This window comes from Abrus precatorius, unplaced genomic scaffold (assembly GCF_003935025.1).
Source record: "Abrus precatorius isolate BTA unplaced genomic scaffold, Abrus_2018 Scaffold2, whole genome shotgun sequence".
NCBI classification, from domain to species: Eukaryota; Viridiplantae; Streptophyta; class Magnoliopsida; order Fabales; family Fabaceae; genus Abrus; species Abrus precatorius.
The window spans coordinates 1,438,505-1,458,850 of NW_020874362.1; the positions used below are offsets into that span (position 1 = coordinate 1,438,505).

Here is a 20,346-nt window from a genome sequence, read left to right on the forward strand (position 1 = left end):
CATAATAGTATAACTCTTTAAGTAAGAAAGTGTGTTAAATGTTTATACAATAAGCATGATATGTCAAATAAAATTGACAATATGTAAAAAATGTTTGAGTTGTTAATTATAAAAGAGTGTCAATATGATAATTGAAGCTAAAAGTAAAAGTATATCTTAATTTGAGTTAAGTCACATAGTTTATCTAAAATAAATAGTTGATTGATAATCAATTTAGAGTTCATAATAATAAGTTGGATGAAAAATCTCTTTCATAATAAACTTAAACATAATGGTAGTGACATAAGAGATTGATTAAAGACATATATTTTAAAATTGTTATTATTACTATTATTGATATTATTACTACTGTTATCTTATTGTTATAATGTCATTAATATAATTTGACATATGAATTTTTTTTATTATTTAAACATAATTTATAATAATATTGTTAAAATGTTTTATGTATAATTAATCAAATATATATAGGATAATAACTTATTTTATTCGTATTTTTTTATTTATTGTATCTCTTTTTCTATCTCCATTGCCAAACAAGAATGAACAATTTTTAAAAAAATAGTTAATGATTTTTAAATTTATTCTTTTCATATTTTATAGCTACAATAATTAAGCCATGTTAATTAATATCTTTAGAACGAGGGTTAAAATATTAATACATAATTTTCATTAAAAGACGTATAAAAATTATATTAAAAAATTATTAATAAAATTTTTATTTTAGATTTTTAACTAATATCTTAAAGACTAGTAAATTTTTTGTTTAAATAATTTACATAATTCATTTTTTAAAAACTTATAATCGTATATTTCATTATCTTACTCTTCCACATGACATAAATAACCCCTGACTCGCTTTTAATTAGAGAGGAGCTGGTTTGTCATTTTAAGAAATAGATTATATTAAGACTAGCATTATTTAGGTCTATAATTAATAGACAGTCTTTGTTCATCGTGCTAGGCTGAATTAAAGTTCAATTCATTCTAAAATTTTAAATAGTATATCGTAAATATTTAATCCTAATATTGGATTATCTGTAGATATATTTTCTAAAACTTTTTCGTTTTACATTATTCTCCAGTCTTTAATGAAAAAAGATATTATAATATCTTATATTAATTAATTATATGAATTTTTACTGAAATAAAATTTTAACTTATATTAGAATTTGAATGCAAACCTAAATAAATTTAAGTTTGAGTAATTTATTTATTTTAAAAAATTTAATAATTTAAATTTATAATTATCTTATTTTTGTATCACTTAACTTGTTTCTAAGTTCCAACTCATTAACGTTATATATATTTTTTATTTTGGGTTTTAAAGTTTATCCAATTTTGACTTATAATCAGCATTCACTCACGCTTGTTACTTCAAGTTTACAATTTTTTGTAATAATTTTTGTTTTTGGTACTTGACATATTGTACTCCTTTTTTTGAGCTTTATATTTATTTATTTCTCCAATTTAAGTTTGATATCTTATTAAAATTTATGTTCAAATTATACAGTTTATTGTCATAATAAATAATTTAAAAATAAATCCAAATTTAATTCAAACTTAAAATTTAAAACTTAAATAGAATATTTTCCCATATAGTTTCAAATGTCTGGTTGAACAAACTCGTTCTAATCAAATCTTTTACTTTATCTCTTTTTTTTTCCTTGTCTTTCTATATCTTTTTTTTTTTATTTCTTCTTTTCACTTTTTTTTCTTTTATATCTCTCTTTTTCTTCTTATATCACAACATCCATCACATTTTTTTTTATCTCTCTCTCTCTCTTCCATCTCTTTTGTTCTGCCCATTTAACACTTAAATATTAGGTGTCCCCGTGTAATTTTTATTTTTTAAACAAGACAAAGGAAAGAAATAATGTAAGAACATCGTTTTCAAAATTATTTTTCTATTAGCTTGGTCCTTCCTCAGTTGCCATCACAGCCTTCACAAGTACAAATAAGACGAGGAGGTCTGAAACTTAGGAAGCCCAAGAGTCACGCTCACAAAAGCGTCAATTCTCGAAAAAAATGGGGATAGTGGAAGAAGCCCACAACGTGAAAGTTTTGGGATCGGGCACGCGGTTTATAGTTTTGGCTCACGGGTTTGGTACGGACCAATCGGTGTGGAAACACCTTGTCCCTCATCTCCTCGATGAGTTTAAGGTCATACTCTACGACAACATGGGAGCTGGCACCACTAACCCCGATTACTTTGATTTTGAACGCTACTCAACCTTAGAAGGTTATGCCTATGACTTGCTTGCTATCTTAGAAGAGCTTCGAGTTGATTCATGCATCTTTGTTGGTCATTCAGTGTCCGCTATGATCGGTACTGCTGCTTCTATTTCTCGCCCCGATCTATTCGCCAAGATCATCACGATCTCCGCTTCTCCTAGGTGAGTTGCTACTTAATGATTGAGTAATTATTATCCCTTTGACTTTTGTTTACAAGTACTAACAATGATTCAAGGCTCAATATTCTTAGGGTTCGTCCAACGATACCGGATAAAAACTTATTAAATATTTTTTTAATTTAAATTTATGCCTGAATTGTATTGAAAATTCGGGTAAGATGTGTTGGTGATATATTTTTATAATTTTTCATTACTATTCCAAACATACTTGTTAGTATTTTTTAAAGAAATAATATGTTTTTAATCTCAAATTATCTCATATTTTAAGAGTTTTAGTTGATCTCAAAATAGTTGTTATTTTCAATTAAGCAAATGTTAATTACTTTTTATATAACTATAGCCTTATTTATAGTTACTTTTTAGGTTGTTTAATTTTTTAATTAAAATTTTATTCGAATAACAAGTGTTGATGATAATTAACTTTTATTAGGTAAGTTATTGACATAAAATTTTAATTTTAATTTAAGCACATGTTGTCAAAAAAAGAAAGAAAAGGAAAAATGATCTACACATTGTTTTAATTAATTAATCGACAACTACATTGTATCTCATTTGATAAGGGTATTTTAATTAATAAAAAAATCATAATAATTTTTTATTTAATTTTTATAATGATTACTGCAATTAATATTTTAAAATATATGTATTGTTTTAAATTACAGATATTTAAGATAAAAGAAATTATCATTATTAGCAATGAAGGGATTAATAATATTGCATGGGGCATTTGGGGAAGGTATCTGAACGACATGGATTACTTTGGAGGGTTTGAGCAAGAAGATCTAGACGAGTTATTCAACGCCATGGCGGAGAATTACAAAGCTTGGTGCTCAGGCTTCGCTCCAATGGCCGTTGGAGGGGACATGCAGTCAGTGGTAGTGCAGGAATTCAGCCGAACCTTGTTCAACATGAGACCAGACATTGCTTTAAGCGTGTTGCAAACCATTTTCCAAAGTGACATGAGGCAAATTCTAAGCCTCGTCACTGTCCCATACCACATCATACAAAGCATGAAGGACTTGGCGGTTCCCGTTGTGGTGGCGGAGTATCTCCACCGTCACATTGGCGGTGACTCCGTCGTTGAGGTTATGTCAACGGAGGGTCATTTGCCGCAGCTAAGTTCTCCTGATATCGTTATTCCCGTGTTGCTCAAACACATTCGTCTTGATATTGCTACTACAAGGTAATGTGGTGGCTCCATTATTGAGCTTTTTCAGAAATAAAAAATAAGATTTGGAATGTGTCGGTTTCGAAAAAGACCAAATGGAAATGGGGATGGGGGCACATGTTCCCCTTAGCCCCGTGTGTGTTGCTGTTTGTTGTATTCCATTTAATTGTGGTAGTTGATCCTATTTATTAGTAGTGGCAACCATTATTTAATTAATGTCCCTGTAATCATGCACTATGAGGGTGGGGGATGAAGAATTGATCAATTTGTGTGACCCAATTCAAAACATTATTTTTAAATTTTCTTATAGTATCTTCACAATAATTTTCTTATGTTTGATATTTTTATTTTGAAAATATTTAATGGATCTACTTTTCGTTCAATTTTTTTTATAAAATAGTAAAGGTATTATTATATTGTAAGAAGAAACATCATTCATTTTTTCATTAAATTAATGATTTCCTTTTTAAATTAATTTCTTGTGTCTACTTAATTTGGCTGATAGTTTACTCTTGTTTTTTTTTTCTTAAAAGTGTATAATTTTTATTAAAATATTTATCATGTCAAAATATAAAAATATTTATTTATTGCATCTAAACATCAAACTTAAAGATTAATAATATATACTTACAGAATCATATAATCAAATATGTGTATTATTTAATACAAATAATTAGATTAAAAATATAACAAAGTAATGTATTTTTAGAAATAATCCAAATATTTAATATAATATGTTAAATACTGTTATTATTATCTTTAGAATAATAATTAATAATATTTATTATTTTAATATAAATTTAATAAGATGCTTAAAAGCTTCTCAATTAATAACCAGTCATGCTTAAACCCTTGATTTTGTTTGAAAGTTTTGAGGATTATTGCTTAGCTCGTATTCTTTGTTTGAATTGAGGAAGGAAAATAAAAAGAAGGAATTCAAGTAAAAAGAAAATAATAAGAATGTAAAGTAGACTTTTATGATATATATATATATATATAATTTGGAAGAAACATAGAAAGAAGAAAATAGGAAAAACAACATTTTTTAATAAATAATTAAATTATACTCCTTATAATTTAGTAAAATATATACATAACAAGCAATTTGGTGTCTCTTTCTATACTTTCCCACCCTCTCCTCCCTTTTCTTGGCTAGACAGGAGAAAATAATATGTTAGATTCTACAAGTTTTTGTTTCCTATCCTATTACTTTAGATTCTACAAATTCCTTTAACACAATTCGTAAGGGAAAAAAAAAGGTAAATTGGTTCAACTCCTCACGGTGTGTATGGAAAAGATTTTATTAATAGAGACTATATTTATTTCAATAATTTTTGTCTAGAGAATATAATCTTCAACTGTCAACTGAGAAATAACTTCGTTACTTACCAGGAAAACAAAATTGCTTTTCCTATTTCTTTCTTTGCATGTATTTTTCACTAAACAAAGTAATAGTTCGGCTTATTCAAGGAAAAACAACAATATTTTTACTAAGAAACAAGTTCCAGGTGGTGATTTAAAAATAGTCTTAGAAAAATGAAATTTAGAGGAAAGTCTTATATATGAGTGCCTTAAATATATTAGTTATAAATTAATTAAAAAATTATTAAAATTCATGATAAACTTAATTGCATGGTTAGTATTAGATCTTTTATTTTCTGTAAAAATTTTACTTTTAGTTTCCAGTTAAGGGAAATCAAAAGTTGATTTTCTTAATGCAATTCATGAGAATCAGATAGAAAGGATGTGATCTTATCCAAGTTGACAAAATGTCTTTTTTAATAATTAGGATTTAAATTTATTTTTATCGGAATAATTTTAGGTAAATTTCAACTAATACTTAAAGTAATAAAAATAAAAAATATTTATTAAAATGTAACTTTTTAACATTATTAATACATTGAGTGTCATGATATTTGATAAAAAATGTATTATTAATTTCTTAATTAATATCTTTAAGGTACTTGTCAATAGCATCTTAAATTGTATCTAGCAAAAATTAAAATAATAATAAACATTGCATACCTACAATAGTAAGAGTATGATACTAAAAAATGATTTTGTTGTTGTATAATATTAATACATACCATTATAAACATATTATTAATATAATGGCATTGCATTGTTAATGAAAATATAATATTTATATTAATAGTTAATTTTTACCAGACAAATATTATACTACTACAAGCAATAGTTCAAAAACTGTTTTAAAAAATATAAACACTAAATAATAAGGGTATGTTTGATTAGTGTTTTAAAAATAGTTTTCTATTTTTAAAAATATAATATAATACAAATTTATATTAAATTTTATTTTTAAAAACAGAAAAATGTTTTTAAAAAGAAAACAAAAACTCTATTTTTTTCAAATTAAGTTTAACCAACTTACTAATATTTTTTTTTATCGATATATTATTTTTCGTTACTAGTATTTGTTATCAAATCCATTATATGTACATTAATATAATAATAATTTTAAGTTCTTATAATTAAAAGAAAATATAAGTCATTTGTTAATTTGAGAACATTTTAAGGCCGGGCATCTTAACCAACAATATTCGAGTGAAACAAAAAAGATATAAAAAAGTAAGGGATTTGAGAAAAAAGCAACAAAGAACTTAAAATATGATAAATTTGGCATGCTTACAATATTTGTAAGCATGCTACATAATATATATATATATATATATATATATATATATATATATATATATATATAAGGGAATATTTCTTCTTTGATTCTTTGCTTCACAATAGTTTATCCCTTTCTTGTTAGCTGTGTGGTTGCCTTCCAACCTGTCTAAGGAAGGAATGAGGAATCAGACTTCTGTTGTGATATTTCTCTATATCTCTCCATCATTTTAAATAAAAAAATATATTGTGAAAAACTACAAACTTCTTCATAATTTATAAATTAGCAGAATGCAACTTGGCGACAATGTTATATTCGTTTTCAATTATAGATGTAATTAAGAAGGAAAGAGAGGGTGGGACAGAAATGATACTGAGTCATATATGTTTTATAGTTATTAGTAAAAAAAACATTTATAATTCGTAAGATAATGTTTTCGTTTAAATTTCAATAAATATTCATCATTTTTTATGATATGTATGTTATAATACCTATATATAATTAAATTAAAATATTTTTAAATTGTTAATTCGATTTTAAAAAATAAAAATTAAATAAACTGAAAATTTTGTATTTTATTTTTAAATTGATCAATTTATGAAAGTATTAAAAATATAAGCACACTATTAATTGAAAGAAAGAAACTTAAATTGAGAAGCAAGAATTCAATTTGTAAAACATTTGAATTAGGATTATCATTCTTTAACAACAAAATCTGCTTATACATAGTATAGAAAAAGAAAAATAAGAGAATGAGAAGAAAATTGAAAGAATAATTCATTAAAAATAATAAATGTTGAGTTTGTTCAAATTATAACTTCATTTGAAGAGATAATTTACATGTCTTTTTGAGTTTTAAAAATGAAATGTTAAAGACATGGAAAATTAAAAAGAAAAAAGAAACTAGTTAACTTGTGTTAGTTACACAACCGAAACCATGTCTTTCCAAGTCAATTTTCTATCCACTTCGTGTGTGGCTATGCAACATTGACTGTGTACCCTAGATGAGTATGGCAGGTTACATGTTCAATGCTCATTCTTTCAAGCTCTCAAGCATTCAGTTCTCCAAATGTTCCTGCATCCAAGGAAAATGATGAGATCAAGGGTTACTAGAAATTTTAGAAGAAAATTATCATACTTTGCTACAAATTTTTATAACTAAACAATTAATGCAAAACTTTAAAATTTTACACAACATTGCCATTAAATGCATACTTATAGTAATAATATCAACAATAATTATTTTATAATTCCAAACAATTAAAAGGAATTTTAAGACTTATCAATATTTCATTCAAATTGAATCATATTTATTTATATGTTTGATTAGAATGTCTCTCTAATAACTTAACCAAATTAAATCGCAAAGTTCATATATATATATATATATAATCATGCATACATGATAAAAATAAACTCTCTTGATTAGCTTTTAAGAATAATTAAGACAATTTTTTAGTATATTCAATTTTTCCTTTGTTTTAGACTTAAGTTTAGAAGCTCATGCAATAACACATATATTTCTTATTTATTCTAATTTATATTGAAGGGACAAAGAAACTAATTTTACCTTTAAAATATTAAATATGTTTATAAAGTATTAAGAGGTTAATAAAAAGTCTTATAATACAATTTTATTTGTCCTTAAAAAATTATTTGATTTAATTTAATCTTTAAATTTATTTTAACAAAATAGTCATTTAATATTGTTTCTTTAAGATATATTAGTTTTTTTTTTAATCACTAAAGACTTATTAATATGAAATTCCATCATTTTTATCCAATAAGATTTTTAAAAAACACAAATAATAAAGACTTGATTTGTTTAGAAAACTCACTCAATTCAATTTAGTTTTTCAAAGTATAAATATTAACTACAGTGACAACTTTATTTTAATAGTACATTTATTCTCCACTTGCTGCTTTCTTCTCATCCCTTGTGACCTCTTATCAATAGAATTAGAGATCTGCTTAAGTCTGTTTGTTTTATTAGGATTAGGCATATCTATAAAAAGGCTAATAGGTGTGATGATGTTTTAGCTAAATTTGGGCTTATAGAGCTAGCTCCTTATACTATATTACTATTTTTCCTGATGTCCCTATTTTTCTCCTTCCCTATTTGAATTTGAATGCTAGTAATTTTAGGCATCTTAGAATTGTAGTTTTATAGACAACACTTTTAAATATTAATAACAAAATTTATAAATTTTATAAACAATAGATGAAAACTATCTTTAAAATATAATAAACTGCAGTTATTAATTATTGTTTAATATTTAACATAAACAATTATTATAAACTCTTCTAAGACATTTAAAGAATAGTTTTGCAACCATTCTTGAATAATTCATACAAAACTCATTCTAAAAACTTGTGTGACAATACTTAATTTTTATTTTTAATATTTAAAATAAAAAATTAATGGTGGCATAAAATTGTTATATTATCATATTATTATGTTAGTTTAATAACAAAATTTATAGTTTTTAAAAATTACAAAAAAATCATTCTTAAAAATAAAAACTATAATTATTAATTTTTGACTAAAATTTAAAATAAATAATGATTATAAGCCGATCTAATAGGTTTAAAAAACAAATTTATAAAAATTTTGAAATAATTAATATAAAATTATTTTAAAAAATTGTAAGACAATATATAATTTGTGTTGTATAATATTTAAAATACACAAAAATTATTAACTATTACAAAAATTTTAAAAAAATATTATTTATGATTTATCTATATGTATATATAAAACCAAAATTTATTAATTTTTAATTTAAATTTATAAAATTGATAACTAATATTGATTCATATTTTGTTCACTTTCTCAAACTTTTCTTTCTTGTTATTATTATAAAATAAATATGAGAAATGATGAATTTATTATTCAATTATCATACATAAAACTAAATATAGTTATCATAATACTATTATAAAATTATAACATTAAAAATAATAAAATAATAGTCCAAAATAATTATTCACAATATAATAATTTAAACATTTGATATTATACAATTAAATATTTCATTAAATTAATAATAAAATAATAATATAGACACACACATATATATATATATATTAATTTTTAATAATCATTTTATTATAAATTATAAAAGTTATATACAATCGATCAATTATTATTCAGACTGTTAAAATACTTTTAAGTGAATTTTAAGAATTAAATATAATATAATTTACCCAATTCACTTTAACTTTGCTTATAAAAATTATATATTTTATTAATAAGAATATATTTTTAATTAAATTATTAATAGAACATAATTTTTACATTAGAGTATATTTTTAATATAAATTACATTAAATTTACTAAAGAAACTAATTAATTTTTTTAAAGTATTTCTAATATTGTTGCTTTTTCCCCCTATTTGCTCTCAATTTTTTTCACTTTCAATGTTTTCTCTTGTACTTGCTTGCATACTTGATCTCACGCCAGATATGAGTACAATTTTTGTGCACTTTTGTCTCCATTGTTAAGAAACTACATACTGATTTTGTATTTAAGAACAATGAATCTTTAGCTCTAGATTTTTGAATTGTCACTACATAAAAATGAAAATATGGAAGAATTATGGTGGTTAGGGAAACTGTCAATATACACTCATTTTCAGTCCAAGCTGATAGGAAGAACCATTGCATGCCCTCTAAGAAGAAAAGACAAGGAAAATATGAGAAATCATAGGATGAAGTTTACCTTATAATTGATGATGTGCTAATAATTGAAAGATTAAAATATTGTTGTGTTTTTAAAATGATAGTGGTTATTAACTTATAATATAAGTGAAAGCTAAGTGAGTTATGACTTATGAGTAGTGAACATTTTAATATAATGTGCTAATAAGTCATCTATAATTCAAAAGTAACAACTTTTTAAGTATACCACTTGATAAATAGATGTGATACTTTAGTATGTTGCCATTGTAATTTATTAAAATGTTGCCTATATTTAATGGTTATACTTTTTTTTATGTGTCCATAGTAATTAAGTACAATAGTTTAATCTAAAACTAAAAATGTGTTTGTAAATAATTGTCTTAAACAAAAGGAAACAATGTTATAAACGGAAGTTAGTTTGAGTGATAAGTGGCTCGGTATCGCTTAAGTAAAGTCTCAAGTGTGCAACCCAAAAGGGAAACAATGTTCAAACTGCTCTGATAAGTACCACTATCCAAAGTAGATGGTGCTTAAAGAGCGGTTCATATAACCACTCTCCAAAGCATGTACAACATAAAAGACACTATAAAGCAATTTCACATCATTTTAGAGAGTGGTTCAAACTGATCTGATAAGCACCACTATCCAAAGTAGATGTTACTTAAAGAGCAGTTCATATAACCACTCTCCAAAGTATGTATATGAATTGCAAATCTAAAATTTAAAATTTCTTTATTTGTGAGTTTTTTATTACAAACTAAAATTAATTTATTGTTATGTTTAAATTTAAAGTTGTATGTTTGACATTTAAATTTTTTTTTATTACAAATTAAAATCGGTTCTTTGTCTAATGCTTTGAAACTTGAGTTTGTATGTTGTGTTAATTAAACTGTCTACATCTGCATGAATCAAACCCTAATAAGAAGAGAAAAAAAAAGGATTATTCAATGTTAATAAAGAGAAAAGGAAAAGAAGAGAGAATGAATAGAACTGTGAGAAAAATATCTACAGATGTGAAAAAGACCAACTTTGTTTGTGCAGAAAAGACTAAGAAGATGAAGAAAACCTACAAATGTGAAAGAGAAGACCAATTTTGTTAGCGAAATAAAGAAGAAGAGAGCTTACAGTGAAAGAGACCAACTTTGTTAATACAAATAAGATGAAAAGATTCATAAGGTATTATTAGAGTGTACTTCATTTATAAATTAGAAATATCTAGACATTTTAAAATTTTAATTTGTGAGAAAAAGAATTAATAGAAATTTGAAGAGCAGTTAATAGAGAATTACTCTCCAAGACTAACTTTAGAGAGCGTTTAATACATAACATCTCTCTAAAGTCACATTTTAAAGAGTAATCAATAGAAAACTTAAAAAAAAGGTTCTCTATAAACTGTTCTAAAAAATATATATTAGATATTGATTCAACACTAACTGCTTTTTAAGTGTACTATTACAAAGTGATTTTACTATAACCATTATCTAAGTTAGTGTTCCAAAATTGTTGACAAAAGTAAATGCAACAATTTAGTTATTATAAACTACATTTTGTAGCCATTAAATATATAGTTGCACATGAAAAACTTTGTATTTAAGATTGAAAATAAATTTGAACTCATAATTCAGTCTAACATAACTTATTGGTGAGTTATGTTCAAAACAATTAAGTTCATAGAATTTTCAGAATTTATTTCACCCAATTTATGGATTAGGCTAGATCAATCCCTCGTGAGTTGGGGTTAGTCTACTGCATTGATAAATAAATCTTGAATCCTAGTTCTCAAAACATAAAATATGTCATATGTGATATGTGTATTTGTCTAAATTCAAAAACTTTAAGAACCACTTCTCCATAAAGGCATTAATGATGACAAGTACCATTAATCTACTATGTTTTATTGTTCTCTTTCTGTCATATGTCTTCCTGTTATTTTTAGTTCTTTTTATATCACATTCAATTTTCTTTGCTGCTTGACATGTGTAATATATATTGCATCTAGGTCTCTCTATGTCCATACTTGGCATCCCCTTTGTGTAAGTTGTGCTCTCTTTGCATCATGTATGCATTATTTACGTTCTATACTTATTGTGTCATAGTGTGTAGGACTGGGCAATGGACGGATTTGGATGAGTTTAGACTCCAAAATTCAAAATCGAAAGAATTGACTAGATAAAAATTTAAGACTGCTTCTGTCTGAATTTTCTCTTGAATTTAGCGGATAACGGGTTGAACTAGTTGTGAGTTTAGCAAGTGGATTCAAACGGGTCTGCCACTGATAAATAAAAACTAGAACATAAAACCTTTATAAGTATGCTTTGGTTAGTTTCCCAATCTTTTTTACATTTTTAATCATCCCTCATATTTCGTCACTCTGAAATAATCGGCTTTTTTTGCCCTTTTGGGGTTAATTTGAAAAAAAAATTATCAAAATAGGGTTTTATGGAAACAAATTTCCATTCTGGGGTTGACGGGTGATGTGGCAAGAGAGTCGTCTAGAACAGGAACGACACCAAAAAGCAAAATTGTCCAATTAACAGACAACACACGTGTTGTACCAAATAAAGGAAAACAAAAATTAAAAAATTTAAAAATTTAAAAATTAAAAATGAATCGACGGGTGGAGAAGAACAAAGCCACGTGTATAAATCCTAGAGAATCTTCTGGGTCAGAGCCGACGTCAGTGTCGGTGAGATCAAGGACGATTCAAGACAGTCGTCTGGGTCAAGGATGACATTCCTTTCATTGGTCCACGTGACAGAAAAGTTTGACCGTTTGAACGCAGGCTTCTTCCTTTCTTCCCTTTCTCCTTCATCTTCTCCGTTTCGCATTTGTAGAGGTTTGTCGTTGCTGAAAAAAATACAACGTTTATTAAGATTTTTGAGCAAAAAATTATTAAAAGGTAATGAGACAAATATTTTGAATATATTTTGCTTTTTAAATATGAAATTGCATGTATGTAATATTGAGATTGTGGTGCATGTGATTGTGGGTGAGTGGTTGGCTCGTGAGTGAGTGGAGCTTGTGAAGAAAAGGGTTCCTTCAAATCCATATCAAAGCTACAGAGGTGCACAAATTAATTTTAGTTTTTAAATATTTTATAAATTTATTTATTTATTTTGTAACAAATAAAATTTTAGATAAATTGTATTAGAAATTATATAATAGATATGTTATTATTTATAATTAGTTGTTTAAAAATGTAATAAATAAAAATTATAGTAATTCATAATATGTATTAATTATTAAATAAAAAAATTCTATTATCATAACTTGATAAATTAAGAGGAAAGAATAATATATATAAATATATAGTTTAGAAAAAAATAAAGAAAAAATATATATAGAATGTAGTGAAAATATTAAATAATTAATGTAGAAGAAGTAATAAATTTTCATATTTTAACAGTAGATTGATATATAAAAAAATTAGTGAAATAAAAAATATTAGATATAGTAAATACAATATTTTTATTAAAAGAACATATACAATTACATTATAGAATAGATAAAATATGAAAAGAAAAAAATTATAAACATATTTAGAATATTATATTCATAAAAAAATTATCAATAAAATATAATAATTATGTCATCAAATTTATTTAAAACATTGCATATTTAAAAAAAATTATGATTTAAGAAACAAAATAATTATTGAATAAATATAATAAATTAAGAAAATAATGATTTTATGAAAATTAACAAAACAGAAGTTTTATTTTAAGTAAGAATGTAGTAATTAATTTGCTAAAAAATAATACATTATTATTTTTCAAAAATTTTATAATTTATCTAATTTAGTTCAAAGGATTTTAGATATAAGGTATAAATTTGGTTTTAACATGTATTTTATTTTTAAACAAATAAATAATTAAATTTGGTTTTAACATGCATTTTATTCTTAAATAAATAAATAATTAAATAAAAATAATTAAATATTTAAAAGTTGTTAAATTGTTAATACAAATAAATAATATAATAATTAAATAAAATAATATTTTAGGTTAATTTTAAATATTGAAATTGTTAGAGTGAAATAATTGTAATAAAACCCATGTACTAATAATGAATAATAAAATGATAAACTGAATAGAATTTTTAATTTATTAATTTGAATGTACATAATTTAAGTTTAAGTTGACAAATTTAATTTCAGATGACATTATCTTCATCGCGGAGTAGGGTTTTAAATCCTAGCCTGAAGGATGGTTCATTATTGAGGTATCAGTCTGTTCACGTATCAGAGCATATTTAGGATGGATGTGACCACCTAATTCTGAAGGTAAGAAGGAGTCATTTCATACTGGCTGGCATGGAAGGGGTTCCAGTGGAGATAATTTCTCATCTTACCTTAGCTGGATTTGCTGGAGTAGTTCAGTTGGCATGCTTTCCTATTGACCGACATCTTATTACAGCTTTGGTAGAAAGATGGAGGCTAGAGACTCATACCTTCCACATGGTTCCTGGAGAGTATACTATAACTTTTCAGGACATTGCTATTCAAATAGGGCTTCGTATAGATGGAAAGGCAGTCATTGCAGCTGTAAGAGGTAATAAGGCACAAATTATGGAGGACTTGCTTGGTATTAGGCCACTTGATGATGCATTTATGGGGAGCGGTTTGAAGTTGAGTTGGTTGGACCAACACTTTACACATGTTGCAATGCATAATCATAATGAACTTCAGCTTACTCGCTTTGCTAGAGCTTATATTCTGAGATTAATAGGTGATTTCATGTTGGCTGATCATTCCTCTAGTAGGTCCCGGTTAGGTACCTTCCATTGCTTGAGGATTTTACTATCACAGGAGAGTACAGTGGGGGAGCTGCAGCATTGGCATTTCTATACCAAAAGTTATGCATGTCGACCAATATTAAGTGTTCTGGTATTGGAGGATTAACCCCACTACTTATGATGTGGGCATGGGATAGGTTTCCATTTTTACAGCCTAATAATCTTGTCCACACACGACCAGATATTCCTTACGGTGCACGGTATGTCTTGAATTATTGTATGTGTAATTTATGAATTACTTTTCAAACTTGTGTTACCATGATTTAAATTTATATGTGTGTCTTGCAGGTGGTTAGTGAGTCAGAGTTATAGTAGACATGATACTCGGTCCCGACATCGTCCAAAAATCCCTAATCTTGTTCCGTTGTGAATTTCGAGAAAATGCCTCCAAAATTGTGCCAAAAAGTATCTTTACTTTTTACTTTTCCAAAAAGTCACTTTTTGCCTAAAAAGACGTGAGATTCATTAATCATTTCTGAGATTTAGTAATGATTGCTTAGCCGCCGCAATTATTACACCTTTTTGCTTTAATCATTACTTAGCCGTCACAATTAATGCATTAGACCTCCTCGGATTTAGTGCCGACCAATCAAAATTCATGCACCCGATTTTGTTCCCTAAAGCGAGAACATCGTGATTACCCGAATCTTCCAAAATCTAATTCCGGCCAATTACATTTCATGCAAGTATCCTCGTTTTCCGATTCGAGGACGCCTTGAATTTTGAACCTCCTTTGGTGTTTTTCGAGAAGCCGCCATCATAAATTTTATCTTTTCCGAAAATTGCACCAAGTCTCGTCGCATTTATTACGGCCAATCATATTTCATGCAAACTTACTTCCTATCAAAATTCGTGCAACCTAAAAGTTTGGACCCTCGATTCGTGTACGAGACATTGTACCAACCTTAGCCGATTTCCATTTTTGGTAGCCGACAATCTCACACTTATTTCTTGCCGAATTTGTTTGTTCCACCCTAGTTTGACTTGCAAAAAAAAAAAAAAACCATGTGCACACTTTCAATTTTTTACAAAGCTTTAAAACAACTATTTTGTGCCACTTTCTTAGAACACATTTCTTTCTTTTTCATTCCTTCTCGTACCATTGGAACCGCGCATGATTTTTACTATGTTGCACACAAAATCAACACATTTCTCCTTGCTTTTGAATGCGAAGAACCGTGTGAGTAGTTTCAAGGATTTTAAGACCCTAAGTTACTATTTCACTTGAGTTTTGTGTCACTTTTGGAACAAATCCCTTTCTTTTTCATGCTATTGGAACCGTGCACACCTTTCACCATTTTGTACACAAAATTACTATATTTTTCCTTGCTTTTGGGGGTAATAGGAACCGTGTGGATGTTTTCAAAAATTACAAAGTCCTAGGTTACTATTTCATTTAAAATTTTGTGCCAACCAACTCTTTTGAATCACTCTCCCTTCACATCACTCATTGTCTTATGGAAAACATGCAAAATTTGATAAACACCAAACCAAAATCAGCAAGGTAACTACCTTGGTTGGCCACCCACACACCAAGACACTTACTCACAAAAATCTCCTCTAATTCACTCTCCTTTCTCCCAAACCGAGAAGCACCCCTCCCATCTCACTCTCTTCACTCAACCATTCCATCATCACACACAATCTCATTCTCTCATTCTCTTGCATGCAACCGTGAAGCCTTACCTTTCCAACACTATCTTTTTCTCTCAAATTGCCCAAACAAGACCGAGAGCCCTCAAGTCCCAAAACTCCACCACTTTTCACTCAAACACTCTCATTTTCCCCTTATTCTTCAAAAAAAATCGAGAGCTTGTAAGCTCTCAAGCTCTACTCAAAATCCTCCCACCCTTCCTTTGTTCATTTCAAGCAAACCAAGAGGATCAACACTTCTGATTTCATCCATTTTTCACTCATTCTCTCAAGGTAACTGAGAAACTCATAGCCCTTTCTCTCTTTCTTTTTTTCGTTCAAACCTTTTGGAGTTTTGTCCAAGTATTCTCCTTCTTATTCCCTTGAGTTTGATGGTTTCAAAGGATATTTTAGTGGAAGATTTTGAAGCTCTTGAAGCAACTCCTTCTCGGATCCAACCTTGCGTTTGGAGAGTTCAAGCTCAAGCTACCTTCCTCTCTTCATTTTCGTGCTCCACTTAAGGCAAGGGGGAGTTCTCACTCTTTTCTTGTCTATTTGCTTACCCTTGGCTATTTTCGTGATTTCTCTATGAAAAATAAATGTTTTGCTCCTTGAAAATCTCTTTGTATTGTGAATGAGTTCCATGCATGTTGATTTCGAGACCTTTCTTGCTTGAAACCTTAAATTTTGTTCTTGCATGTGTGTTACTCCTTCAAAGTTCTCATTTTTAAGCATTACATGTTTATTTGGCCTTATCACTTGCCTTAGTTTTCAATTGTCCCTTGCTGGACTTCTATTTAAATTGTTCCTCTTGTGTTAAAGTGATGGACAGTGAGTGTGTGCACCAAGATTTATCCCTTGCATGTTGTTTATGGTTTTAAAATTTCAATCTTTAACTTTGTATACGTCAACCATCTTAAAAGTTTCCATTTTTAAGCTTGCATGTCAATTTTAACTTGTATGCTGCCTCGATTTTGTTCAACCCTTTGCTGAAAAATGTATTCAAATTCCTTTTTGCTTGAAATGTTGAGCCGTGAGTGTGTGTACAAAAAATCCACTCTTGCATGTTGATTTGTTAATCTAAAAGCTTTGATCTTTGGCCTTGCATGCATCAACCTCCTTGAAAGTTCTTATTTTGACCATTGCATGTGAAATTTCCTTGTGTTTGGCCTCGGTTTTTGCTAGTTAAAAGTCCAAAATCTTGTACAAAGGCATTTCTACCTTAACATGTTGAATGTTTGTGGTTTCTCTAAGAATTTCAGCTTGTGTGACCCTTGACACTTGGACGATGTTAGGAAGCGATTGCATGTACATTTTAAGAGGGCGTAATGGTAGAAAATTAAAGGAAATTGGATGAGTTTAGGGGCTGGACAGTTTGGGACTTTGACATAAAAAGAGTGTTTCCTTTGTGAAATTTGATGTGGTGACATTGGGGAAATATTATGTGAGTTTAAGGGAAAGTGTGCTTGTTGTTTCCAAAAGTACATGTGTCGAGAACTTTGGAAATCATTGAGATAAGGCGCTGGACAGAATTGGAAAAGTGTTCAAGAACAAAGTTTCATAAAAAGAAATGGTAGGAAAAATCATTTTAAACAAAGAGTAAAAGTGTGGTGAAATTCCTTGCTGAAAATTATTTGGACAGCCTTAGTTTTACCTTTAAAAACTTGTTAAAGTAACCCCTAAGGTTTGGAAAAATTGCCTTGATACGCCTTAGTTCAAATTAAGACTTTTTGTTAAAAAGAAAAGGTTTCAATTTATTTTTACCTTAAGAAAAATGGCGCTGGAATGTGTGAATGAATATGTGGAAGTGCTTATAACTCTAAGGGTAGCCCCATGTGAATGTTGGTTATATGCTCATGAGTTTGGCCGTGAATAGGTGTGTGTGAAAATGTTGAATTGCCTATGATCTAGGTGCTGAAAAATGTGTGAATGGTGTGTAATGTGCGTCACTACTTGTGTGTGTGATTTTGAATGGACAAACGTGAAGCATGAACGCATGAAAGACCCAAAACATGAAAATATATGTGGTTGGAAATTGATGAATGATATGCCCTTGTGATGGATTGGTGATGTGTTAATCAATTTGGAGTGTTCATGCATCATGGTATTCTAATAAGACAAGAATTTGATGAAATAAATATGGTGCAACCTTTGACTCTAGATTTATGATGTTGATAAGTTAAGTTACTCTTGGGATTTTGTAATCCAAAATGAACTTGTGGCTTGGTAAATGGATGGCTTGTGGCAAGTAAGGAACCGAGAGTGTAAGGAGGTAAATGGTGTGGATAACTTGTAAGAAAAGAAAGAAAACCAAGAGAGAATACTAGGAGTGTGTGGTAAGAAGGTTTAGAACGTGTAAAGGATTAGAAGTAACTAAGTTAAGTCCAAACTTCAACATTAAAATGGGAAGCCGAGAGAATAGGTAGTTTGTATTCATGTGAGGAAACATACTTAAAACAAAAGATTAGGTGGAACCTATCCACAAAGATGTTTGAAACCATGGAATCTATCCATGTCTCTAAGTCGTTTGACTGGAAACTTGCATCGTTATATTCTTTCCATACGATGCTGGGTTGTTGTGCTTAATTCTTTTGAAATGAGAAAACTATTGAATAAAATTGAGGATGTCACTTCATGCATCATGTCATTGTGTGAAATGACTCGAAGGCAATTACAAACGCACAACTTGAAGGTATGGTAGGTTCGATCCCATGGTTGACCTATTGGGGGTGGTGAAAGGGGATCTGGAGACTCAAGTGGTAACAGGTAAGAGGCGCGCCTGCAGCCGAGTCATGACCCACCTGCAGACCTTAGCCAAACCCGACAAGGACCGCGCATTCTATGGTCGTCGAGGTCCATTCCCGAAGAGACCCACTAAGGGGCCAAATACCATTGGTGTTCTTTGATGTTGAGCGCATCCGATATATGTATAAATTTTATACTGTTGTGCAGAACGATGCAGGGAATGAAGTCCTCCGATCGCCTTTCCGACTCGAATTGTCTAACTCTATGGTACAACTGGGGGAGTCGCCAGTCATAGAGGATGAGATCCCCATGCATTCCATGTGCATATGATTGAAACATGAGCGGCAACCTCTGTGAGGCTGAAACTTGCATCATGTATCATTTGCATTACCTTTAGAAAATGAATTGATTGTGCATGATCGTGATTGAGACTCTTCGAAATAAATCTATGTTGTTTCATGTACATCATATGTGGTCATGTCTTGAATATCCTAGAAATAGTACTTGCTGTGGTGACTGAAATTGATTATGTCTGAGATGCTGCCTTCCTTGGGGCATGGCAATTGCTTGTTGTTTGTATTTGGAGAACTCACCCCTTGGTTCGTTGTTGTTTGTGTTCTTTCTATATGTTTAGATGGCCAGAAACAGTGCACAGATGCTAATCATTCCCTCTGAGGAAGACATGTGGGTGTGTGACGCCACGGCCCAGCAGAGTATATTTCGTGGCTTCGCTCGCCTCAGCTATGGACAAGAAAGTGAAGGCTCTTGGTTGACCCATCTTGTAGCCGATACTTCTATTGAGATTGTTTTCTCTATACCCCCTGGTGATACACAGTTACCCTATCCCGCTTTGAATACTACCCCCTCACCTATGTCTGTCGACCGTTCTCCTACCCCTGGACCTACTCCCCAGCCTGTACCATTCCCTCCTTTCCACACTGACTCCCCACCTGCACCTGCTGAGAAGGATGTCCATGTGGTGGAATCCTCAGTGAGGTGTGGAGCTAGACCGTCTTACATGTCACCCACCTACCGATCGTCCCATTCCCCTTTTGTTTCCTCTCTCTCGCCTCCTAGCACTGCCGGTTGGATCGAGGATAGTGATGGAGAACCTGCTGCTGCTGCTGCTGCTGTGTCTGCTTCACCTACCTCGTCCGAGGAGTCTAATCCTATAGAGGATTATTCCCCTCTCGATTGATTTGGGATAGTTTATTTGTTATTGTTAGGGAACTGCTCTTAGGGAGTCGATTATGTTATGTTATGATTCTGCTATTTAC

General features: G+C 29.0%; 2 protein-coding genes across 2 annotated transcripts; both read left to right on the top strand.

Moving 5' to 3' along the window:
- Positions 1–2,028: 2,028 nt before the first annotated feature.
- On the top strand, positions 2,029–3,601 carry LOC113858152 (probable esterase D14L). The gene is made up of 2 exons (XM_027490647.1): positions 2,029–2,396; positions 3,151–3,601. The coding sequence occupies exons 1-2, from the start codon at positions 2,029–2,031 to the stop codon at positions 3,599–3,601; spliced, it is 819 nt and encodes a 272-aa protein (XP_027346448.1).
- A 10,609-nt stretch (positions 3,602–14,210) lies between these two features.
- LOC113858155 (serine/threonine-protein phosphatase 7 long form homolog) lies at positions 14,211–15,062 on the top strand. Its single transcript, XM_027490652.1, has 3 exons — positions 14,211–14,655; positions 14,706–14,892; positions 14,981–15,062. Exons 1-3 carry the CDS (start codon positions 14,211–14,213, stop codon positions 15,060–15,062), a joined length of 714 nt encoding a protein of 237 aa, XP_027346453.1.
- The last annotated feature ends 5,284 nt before the right edge of the window (positions 15,063–20,346 follow it).

Excerpts from the sequence above, each read along its gene's own strand:
- LOC113858152 (XM_027490647.1), top strand. The coding sequence starts at position 2,029 with ATGGGGATAGTGGAAGAAGCCCACAACGTGAAAGTTTTGGGATCGGGC. Across the intron at positions 2,397-3,150 it reads ACGATCTCCGCTTCTCCTAG|GTATCTGAACGACATGGATT; the intron begins GTGAGTTGCTAC and ends CATTTGGGGAAG.
- LOC113858155 (XM_027490652.1), top strand. The coding sequence starts at position 14,211 with ATGGAAGGGGTTCCAGTGGAGATAATTTCTCATCTTACCTTAGCTGGA. Across the intron at positions 14,656-14,705 it reads GTTGGCTGATCATTCCTCTA|GAGAGTACAGTGGGGGAGCT; the intron begins GTAGGTCCCGGT and ends TTACTATCACAG. Across the intron at positions 14,893-14,980 it reads GATATTCCTTACGGTGCACG|GTGGTTAGTGAGTCAGAGTT; the intron begins GTATGTCTTGAA and ends TGTGTCTTGCAG.